The sequence below is a fragment of the Mandrillus leucophaeus genome, unplaced genomic scaffold (assembly GCF_000951045.1).
Source record: "Mandrillus leucophaeus isolate KB7577 unplaced genomic scaffold, Mleu.le_1.0 Scaffold350, whole genome shotgun sequence".
Classification (NCBI taxonomy): domain Eukaryota; kingdom Metazoa; phylum Chordata; class Mammalia; order Primates; family Cercopithecidae; genus Mandrillus; species Mandrillus leucophaeus.
Window position 1 is genome coordinate 2166840 of NW_012103699.1, and position 10598 is coordinate 2177437.

The following is a 10598-nucleotide window of genomic DNA, read 5'->3' on the forward strand; positions in this document are numbered from 1 at the left end:
AGTAATAAATGTGTATGCCTTTTCTCATTAATCTGCCTCTTTGTGAGTTGATTTTTCAGCAAACCTTCCGAAGGGAAAGGGGAAGCGTTCCCTTTGCCCTGCAGCTGGTAATAATTTGCTCATGGCAGCACATGGTACAAAAGGTAGAAAGTTACTGAGTGAGCGACCCACTGTCAGGAGACTGGCCCAGGATCAGAGTGCTTACCCGGCTCACCAGGGGGCGCTGATTTTGTACTGATTTTTACCAACCCCTCAACCACTGACTCCTGGGCAGCTAGCTACCCATGGAAGGTAAGGCTCCATTGCGGGGGGAAGTCAGTGGGCATTCATTATCACACAGGGGCTTTCTCATTTTCTTTTCTAAAATCCTTAATAGTATCCTGTGTACATCATCTAAATGTGACCTTTATGTTTTCTATGAAGAAGTATATATATATGTGTGTGTATATATACATAGTATACACTATATATGTGTGTGTATATATATACTATATGTATACTATATATAGTGTGTATATAGTGTACATATAGTGTATATATCCATATATACTATATATACACTGTATATACACTATATATATACTATATATACACTATATATACACACTATATATATACACACACATATATATATTCTACATAGAGGCACACTTCTGATATATGAAAGCATAGGATTACAACCAGCTGTGATTTGTATTTTATTTTAGCTTCTGAACTTAAAATTCTCTGATTAATATAACGTAATCTGTTCATTTAGGGATTTGTGTTTAAGCTCTGTGCTTTAGTGCTAGGTGGCTGCAAATCACAATGTACTTTCAAAACAGAGTATCTTAACCTTTTAATAAATCCTATTCATAACTTGTTCAATTCAAAAAAACTGTTTATAAACATGTTAGACATCTGACACCATTCTATTGCAAGAGGGTAGAAACATTTATTGCAGCAGAATACTATGGTTATTCACTCTCGAGTTTATTATTCCCCTTATTTTATTGTAGCAACTCTGGATTCTTTAGTATAAAGAGAAATTGAAAGAAACAAAATATCTGTAGTCTTGGTTTGAGAAGTACACTGGGATCTGGTGGCCTAAACCATATATACAGAATATAAACATATGTATACTTTATATGTACATAGTTAATGGTTACCTATGCATTATAAATAGTAAGTTTAACTTAGATTCTACAAAAATAATCATTTTGGATGGGTACATGCAAACCAGTACACATAAACCTATTTATAAAACACATCTCTAGGATTTTCTTTTTTTGCTTCTAAATATAAATTTTGCTATTTAGCCATCAGCTAAATGATTTAAATGCAAACCCCAAAGTTTCCAGGTAAAAGTATAAAATCTGCTTCTAACCACAGCAGCATACTGCTTCAAGTATTCTCCTCCTATGTAAGGTGTAGATAATTTTGTCACATGTGAATTTTAAGTGCACATCCCATTTCCTCACATATTAGACATCTTGCCAGGGTCACAGCTTCTTTGTTCCATTTTTTTTTTTAATAAGACATTGCAAACAGTAGCTATTTCTTAAAAGTGACATCATTTTTGCTTTTGCATTCTGATAAAAATGAACACACTTAAGCCTCTTCCTTGCACCCCGACCCTGGTGCCCTAGGATAATGCAAACAAATTCTACGCTCAATGGTTTGCAGGGCCATCCACGCAGGCAGATGACTGAGTGGCCACAAAAGGCTCATTTTGCTTCTGGTCCTCTTTCATGCCAGCTGCCTGGTCTGTGATCGAGGAGAAGGACAGCTGGTCATGCTCTATGATGTGCACTTGATCCTCGTCCTTGTCCTTCTTCACGTAGAACATTTTTCTGAATTTTTTCAGCTCATGGAGTTCACAGAAAGTTTCCAGAACTACCAACATGGCAATAAGGCCAAGTAGCAGGTAACCTGTGTGAGAAACAGGACAGTGTCTCAGTGTGATCTCAACATGGATAAATCAAGTAGCAAGTGATTTACCTCCCCACCTCATGCCAACACAGTGTTTGTTAAGGAATAAACTCATTGCAAGGTTCTTAATTTTTAGAAGTGTTTTTAAGTTCATGGCTCAAAGAGGAACTACCCATTATTAAAGAGTGAAAGATCATGAAGAATGATTTAACCTCCTATGAACTTGGATTAGTCAGAATCACAGGCTGCAATTTTTGAGGAAAAAAAAATACTTGGGGCTGACGTGGCATTACTAAAGACACATAACATACTGCACTTACCCAAGTGTGATGTTTCATGCAAGGAGGGCTTGCCACCTCTGCTTTATAATCAGTGGCTCACAAAATGCCAGTGATGTTTTAGAAAAGGTTTTGTTTTATCATGGGGTGCTCGGAAGAAAGCTTCATGCCTTTTTAAGCACTCAAAACTCTTACAATTTCTACTACAGAGTAAGAGTTTAGTAATAGAAATTGCAGTCTAAATGCTATGGTTTGGCTGTGTCCCCACCCAAATCTCATCTTGAATTCCCACGTGTTGTTGGAGGGACCTGGTGGGAGGTAGTTGAATCATGGGGACAAGTCTTTCCCCTGCTCTTCTCATGATAGTGAATATGTCTCAGGAGATCTGATGGTTTTAAAAAGAGGAGTTCCCCTGCACATGCTCTCTCTCTTTTTGCCTGCTGCCAGCCATGTAAGACGTGACTTGCCCCTCCTTGCCTTCAACCATGATTGTGAGGCTTCCCTAGCCACGTGGTACTGTAAGTCCAATTAAACCTCCTTCTTTTGTAACCTGTCCAGCCTTAGGTATGTATTTATCAGCAGTGTGAAAAAGGACTAATACACTAAACTAAATCAAAATTTAAGAATGAATGTTGATATTAAATAGGTCCTTGTGCATGGCTATCTACACTTGCACCTAAATTCAACAGCAAAGTCAAGCTCTCCATTATCTCCCAGTTGTTTTTGGACATGTGGACTATTCACTGGCCAACACTACCAGTTTCTTACTGGGAAAATAAAGGATAACTGTTGACTCAAGTAAAATGCCTTGCTTGGAATCTGTGATGGGAAATGGTGATTTACAATTCCTTCCATCATTTTAAAAATGAGTTTTCAGAAAAAAAAGTCATCATAAAAAGGAACAGAAATGTGAAGATGAAAACTCCAAGAATAACAAAAATTCTGATTTTATGTCCCAGTGGTAAAACATTTGAGAAGGATTTTCAAAAATGTATGAAGTAGGGAAGCTAAAATTGTCAGCATAACAGGAATAAGAAGGCTGATTAGCCCAAGAATACAAAGTTTTCGTATCTTCAGAATCTGACTATAGGTTTTGAAAACAATATCGTGCATTCAATGTGCTCTCCTGTACTTTCAAAATAGTAACGACATTGTTAGACGAATTGATGGATCAGTGTCTTTTCCTTTATTATTATTATTATTATTACTATTTTGTGAGACACAGCCTCATTCTGTCACCTAAGCTGGAGTACAGTGGCACGATGTCGGCTTACTGCAACCTCCACCTCCCAGGTTCAAGTGATTTATGGCTGATTTTTGTATTTTTAGTAGAGACAGAGTTTCACCATATTGGCCAGGCTGGTCTCAAACTCCTGGCCTCAAGTGATCTGCCTGCCTTAGCCTCCCAAAGTACTACGATTACAGGCATGAGCCACCGTGCCCAGCCTCCTTTATCAAATTTTTGAATGCTGACAAAAATACCCATGGGGTTTCAGACAAAAACTGTGGTATTTTATCCTGCCCACATCTAATATATCTTCAGAACATTCATCTGTTAGATACTCAGGTTCTTGACGCTCAAAACCTAAACTAATTCTATGTACACTGCTTTTTTAAAAAAAGATCCATGTTGTAAGAAGTGATAAAATGTTATACAAGGATTTAGTATTATATGAAACACTGAGGAAGTAAAGTGGTTGGGCAAAATTTATGAGAAGAATTTATATAAGAGAAAATTATTGCAGCTAGCAAGCATAATTACAGAAACATTCTACTTTCCAAGTCACAGAATAAAATAAAATAAAGTAAAACAATCACCTATTATATGAAAAGAAAGTTAAGATAATGTTTATTTGGCTATCAAACTCACATATACGAAAAACATCTCTAATGCTACTGGCCATCACCACCCCACTGTCACACTCAGATAATGCTGGTGATGTGTCAACTCACAACATTTGGAAAGCACCAGGTCATTATGTTCTATGAGTCACAAAAAGGCGTATTCACTTTGAACCAGCAATCTCATTTCTTGGAAGAATATCAGAGGAAATGTGTACACATACAAAAGTATTCTTGGCCTGGCATAGTGGCTCACGCCTGTAATCCCAGCACTTTGGGAGGCTGAGATAGGCATATCACGAGGTCGGGAGTTCGTGACCAGCCTGGCCAACATGGTGAAACCTCGTCCCTACTAAAAATACAAAAAATTAGCCAGGTGTGGTGGTGGGTGCTTGTAATCCCAGCTACTCGAGAGGCTGAGGCAGGAGAATGGCTTGAACCCAAGAGGCGGAGGTTGCAGTGAGCCAAGATCGTGCCATTGCACTCCAGCCTGGGCAACAAGAATGAAGCTCCATCTCAAAAAAAAAAAAAGAAAAAAGAAAAAAAAATTATCTGCAGTGTCATTTATAATACCCCTGAATTAGAAGAAAGCTAACTAGTGAGCAATAGAGTCATGACTGGATTATGGTATGGCCACCTGGTGAATATCATATGGGCTCTAAAAATAATACCTATGGTAGCTACAGGAAATACAAAATCATCCTAAGTAACCATTTAGCAAAAAAAAAAAAAAACAAAACAAAAAACAATCGAACTTGTATGGTAGCCAGGTACTGCTCAAAGCGTTTCCCAATGATTTATGAGTGAAGTCTTTGTTTTGGCTGAGCCCACGGTTTAATGGAAATGTCAAAATACACACAATTCAACTAAGCATTTTGTAGGGTTAAGAATCACAAGATAGAGCCAAGACCGAGCATCTGGCTGCTTGAGTATCTACTATGATTTCCTAGAAAACATGACGTGAGCCGAGTCATAAATTGAAAAATTCTTAAGAAGGCAAGACACAAATGAAAACAGCAGGTACATTACACCTGCAATTCTGTGCATCCTGAAAAGGACAGGAAGGCTCACACAGAAATGAAGTTTCTCGAAAACAGATGGTTAAGTTTTCTACGATATTATACTAAATTTAAAATGAAAACTGTTAAAACATTATAAATCCCTGGCCATCTGAATTTGAATGCCCGTTTTATTTTCCACATACAAAATTCTGGAAACCGTTAATAGAGGCTAACTTCTTCTAAAAAGAACCAGATGGACAAATGAGGTAAGCAGCTCTTTTAAGACTTTTCTGGTAAATTAAAGAGCATGATTGATAACACGCTCTATCCGAGGCCTAGTTTTCTTGGCCTTAAAATATTTAATAAAGTAGAGCAATCTTTTTTTTTTACATTAACAGTTGGTTATCAAGTACATTCTGTATGAGGTATTTTTACACTGTCATTTATAATGCCTACATTATTAGTAAGAAATTGATCTGCAATTTTAAGGTGCTTGTGAAAAATAACTCAGTAATAAGATTTTTGCATAAAGAGTTTTGAAGGAAATCACGAAATGGTTGAGAAGGTGGTAAATTCAGAAAACTTCTCAGTGAGAAGAAAGCAATCAGTGTTTCTATGAATAACTCCTCACTGGGAGGTGAGGTGGAGCTTGGAGTGGCAAAATAGAGACAGAAGCCTGTAATCCCAGCTACTTGGAAGGCTGAGGCAGAGAATTGCTTGAACCTGGGAGGCGGAGGTTGCAGTGAGCCGAGCCAAGATTGCACCACTGTACTCCCAGCCTGGGCGACAGAGTGAGACTCGGGCTCAAAAAAAAAAAAAAAATAGAGACAGAAGGAGCAGCCAGGGAGCCATAATACTCACACGTGATCCCAATCTTGTAGAGCTCTCTGAATTTTTGATTGTAGCCTTCCCCAGGCACATAATCTCCCAGGCCAATGGTGCTCAGGGAAATAAAACAAAAATAAAAGGATTCCAGGAAGTTCCAGTCATCCTCCAGGACTGAGAAGACAGCAGCTGGGATGAAGAAGAAGCAGGACACAGTGACAAACCCAAGGAGCACGGCGTGGACGATGGCCACCACCTGCTTGGAGAAGCCCCAGCGGATGTGGAAGTAGAGGACCGGCCTGCGAGTGACGTGCACGGTGATGCGCTGGACCACAGCCGTCAGGAACAGGAGGGTGAAGGGAATGCCGATGACGGAGTAGATGATGCAGAAGGCCTTACCCCCATCTGACAAGGGCACGGTGTGGCCATAACCTGCAAGGAGAACAAGGTCACTGAGGCGAAGAGGAAGAGACTACGTGGCAAACACATTTTTAAAAAATATATGCCTACCGTCTGCACTTATTCCCCTCAAACTAAAGAGAAAAGCGAGACTTCAGGTCTGCCACTTTAGAGGCTCTAGCATAATTGTCACGTCCCAGTAAAATTCAACAGTGGTCGCCATAAGTTTGGAAGTCCACCATTCTTTGTAAAATCCAACCAGCAATTCCAATACATCAGGGTCTCTGGTCTTGAATTCACTATCAGGCTCAAACACAAGTTCTGTGTGCTAAGGAACTAAGGCCCACACCATCTTAGACCATCAGGAAAAACTCATCTGTGGCCACCCACGTCACCAGGGCCAGTCTATCCCCTCCACCCCTTCACTTTCCCCAAGGATCCTCATTAGTGTCTAAACCTCAGTCTACACTTACCTCCCAAACAAACTACTCAGAATGTTCTAACAGTAACGACTGACAAATAAAGGCGTGTGAACAGAACCAAGATAATATGAGTCCAGTAAGAGGGTGGAGTAGAATCAATGAAGATAGAGGTATCAAAAAGAGGAAGAAAAATGAAGATTAAAGCACGCCATGTCATAGGATGGAGCACTGGTATACAGCACCCTTGACATGAGTAACTCCATCTTAGAAAAAGACTCCATCTTACATTTCATAGGGCTCTTTGCCAACAGGGACAAGATGTTATGCTTAATAAATAAAGTCTGCATCCAACCAGATAAGGGCAAAAGCAAGCACATTGTGTCACTATCAGTCCTTGCCAGAGGACTCCGTGGCCATAAAAAGAGCAGGACATCAGTAGCTCAAAATGGCCACCTCAACTGACACTGCCTTGCTGTCAATTGTGATTAGCACTTGGCATTTGCTGGGAAGGCTCTGCCCCCACTGAAGACTCGTCGTTGCAAAACCTGTGGACCACTCGCCTGGCCCGACCTTTGTGTCTTTGTTGCTCTCCCAGTCTCCCTGGACTGGTTTGTTAACCCTTCTTCTTGTCCCTTTTCTCTTGATGTTATCTGTTACTTTGTTTGTTGCAAAATGTTTGACCTGTAACACCTATCTATTGATTAAGTATACTATTATGTATGGTTTGCAATACAATTGACTTGTGAGTGGCTTATGTGCCTATGGCTCTGACTACCGAGTAAGCAGGAGGTACTAGGGAAAATTCCCTCCTTGGAATTCCATGCAACTCCCGGCTTTTGTGACGGAAATAGCATCAGTAAAAGTCTGACACTATGGAAAGACACAAACGTGTGTGGACGTGGTTATCTCTGACTCTGTACGGCTCATGAGAATACTTCTTGTCAAATATTTTGCCCAATTATCTGGTTAAATGGCACATTCATAAACCGACACATTTCCCCTACCCCACCCCTTGTCACTTCTGTATTTTCAAAGATATCATAAATTCCACAAACAAACATTGAAAAAAGTACATTAGGGCCAGTGGTTGAAACACGTGTCTGTTTTACTTTCTACCAGGTTGAAGTTATTCCCAAATCAAGCCAATCAGGGGACTCTTCATCCAACCAACGCCAACAGAGAATCCAGCTGGGCATGGGGCCTGGTGGCTATTTTTAAAATCTCATGAGCACTTCATCTTAGAAGGACTAACATGTCTGAACAAGTCAATTCAGGAAAAAGCCAGCTAAATACATTTTTTTATGAAATTGGATTCTGAGAAAAATCTACATAGGTGATTATAATTGAAAAGTAGTTTCAAAATCTGATCTGCAAAATACACTCAGCTTAAAAATAAACAGATCCCTCAGTTGCAAATCCACCAAATTCTCTGCCTTACACCTAAGGCTTATACAAGTGTATGTGGGTATTAAAAAGCTTCCTCGATTATTCCCACGTACAGCCTTACCACAGCAGAGGCAGGGTTCTTGACCCACTGCCCCAGAAAGTACACAGTTTATGAATGAACTACAGCACAGTCCAGGAATCCTCTGAGATTGTACATCCACTTTCCCATGGAGAGATTCCAGGGCTTCAATTCTCAAAAGGGGTACGCATCCTCAAATGGTTAAGAACCACTCTTGTTCTGAGTGTCGGTTCCTGAATCCATCTGGTCCCTGCACACCCAACTGCTCCTGGAATGCGATGACTAATTTTGGGCATGATATTGAAAGAGGGAAGTGGGCAAGTTGGAGAGTGCCTTGAGAATAACATGAAGGATGGTGCCAAATAATGTTCATCCTACACATGGAAGCAGGAGCCTTTGAATGTTTCATTTTGAGAAAAAAATATGTGAAGGAAGAATGAGACTTGTTCTGAGGAAAGCAGCTGATATCACAGAACCACCTGAACTAATGGGAGCTTCGACTTCAGCGAGGCACCAAAGAGGGATGTTCCCATGCTTGCAGAGATCCGGAAATAGAATCTGAAAATGCAACTTTATTTAACCATAAAAAAGCAAACTGGAGGCTGGGCGCGGTGGCTCGTCCCTGTGATCCCAGGACTTTGGGAGGCCAAGGTGGTCGGATCACGAGGTCAGGAGTTCAAGAACAGCTTGGCCAACATGGTGAAACCCTGTCTCTACTAAAAATACAAAAATTAGCCGGGCATGGTGGTGGGTGCCCGTAATTCCAGCTACTTGGGAGCCTGAGGCAGGAGAATTGTTTGAACCTGAGAGGCGGAGGTTGCAGTGAGCAGAGATGGCACCAATGCACTCCAGCCTAGGTGACAGAGCAAGACAGTCTCAAGGGAAAAAAAAAAAAAGCCAACTCAACTGGAAAGCGTTTCACAAATGTAGTCACCAGCTTGTGACTGAAAGTGCTAGATATTAATAATAGTACTCACACGACCAGAGGGTCAAGCAGAAACTGCAAGAGATGAATTTAGCTTTGGCACTGATTTTGTCGAGAAAACATAAGTTCAGCTGAGTCAGTTGGAATCCACGAAGGCCTTTAAGTCTATGATTTTATTACTTTTTTTGGTAGCCTTTTTATAAATTAGCTTTACTAAAAGTGTAACACACAATCCAAATTTTCCATACCATCTGTTCCAATAAATTACATGATTTAGGTTCTAGTAGAGAAAAAAAAGTAAACAAACTTCTAACTTAAAAATATTTTAGCTTAGGAATTTTCTCTCAAATTGTGATAGCTCTTTTCATTAGAATGTTAACTAAATCTCATTTACTAAAATGTTATCTTCAAGCAATAAAGATAATCATTATAAGACTCTAAGACCTCTCTCTGCAGTGATGGCATTTTTATGCTAGTACTGTAAAAATATTATATATTCCCACTAAGAGATTTAAAATCATCACCATGCAGATCCTTACTGAAAGTAATTTTCCTCTCCTGATGTGTACATAAATAATTTTTTGGTAATGGAAAGTAAAATTTAAAATTTACATCTCATTTGCATTCCACACACTTAGCGCAGGCCATATTGAGTAAACCCCCCTCTGCACCAACTACAACACAGCGCTTCGTTTGCAGTAGACGGCTTAATGCATCTGACGGAAACTTTCAGTCCTATTGAATTTTAATGAAGTGGTGAATAATTTACTCAAGTCCAGTCAATTGAATCTTCAGCTAAACCATGAAGCAAAACTCATATTTTTAAATCTTATAATCATATTTAACTCCATTACAAACCACAAAGAATTTAGCAAAATGTTAATAGACCTGGCTTACTTGGGTTAAATTTTTCTAAGGCCGGTCATCACATAATTTTTGGAACCAAAAGATTGAACATAACAGACTGCTGAAAAAACTGACCTCAAAATTAGTTACAATCCTGAGACAAAGCTCTCACTCACTAATATTCTTGTATTCTAGCCTCCTACTCCACAACTGCTGGGTTTCCTGTTATGAACTTGCACCTGTGAGGCATGTATGAGTATATGTATAATGGGTGGTTGTAATGATGACAGTCTCCTACTAAATTTGCCTTCCCATCTGGCTACTCTAATTACAACAGCCCCGACACTATGCTGGCTAATACCCAATCAGGGGCTATGCGACACTAGATTTTTCTGGTATTTAAATGCTCTCTAATGAAGGCCAAGACAGAGAACCTTTGTGGGCTCCTATTGAGTACATCGGAGCAAGTCACTGATATGCAGCTTCTTCACATATACCAGATGCTTTTGAGAAAGGTGTACCTTACAACGGCCCCAAGTTATGACCCTGAGCCTGTAACAGTATCACTTATTTGCATTATTTAGTATCATATGGAACAATGTATACATTCTCCATTAAGTTAGCTTGATATATGGAAGAAGAAGAAGCAGGAGGAGGAGGAGGGGGAGGAGGAGGGGGAGGAGG

At 39.8% G+C, this 10598-nt stretch overlaps 1 protein-coding gene across 1 annotated transcript in view; it reads right to left on the reverse strand.

The window, feature by feature from the left end:
* Positions 1-685: 685 nt before the first annotated feature.
* The window catches only part of KCNK1 (potassium channel, two pore domain subfamily K, member 1), a 53533-nt gene continuing 43620 nt past the window's right edge, over positions 686-10598 (reverse strand). Inside the window, exons 2-3 of the mRNA XM_011989374.1 lie at positions 5894-6289; positions 686-1911 (exon numbers count right to left, since the gene is read on the reverse strand). Of these exons, the coding sequence (XP_011844764.1) occupies positions 1652-1911; positions 5894-6289 (656 nt within the window). The 3' untranslated portion in view covers positions 686-1651. The remainder of the gene's footprint in view (positions 1912-5893; positions 6290-10598) is intronic.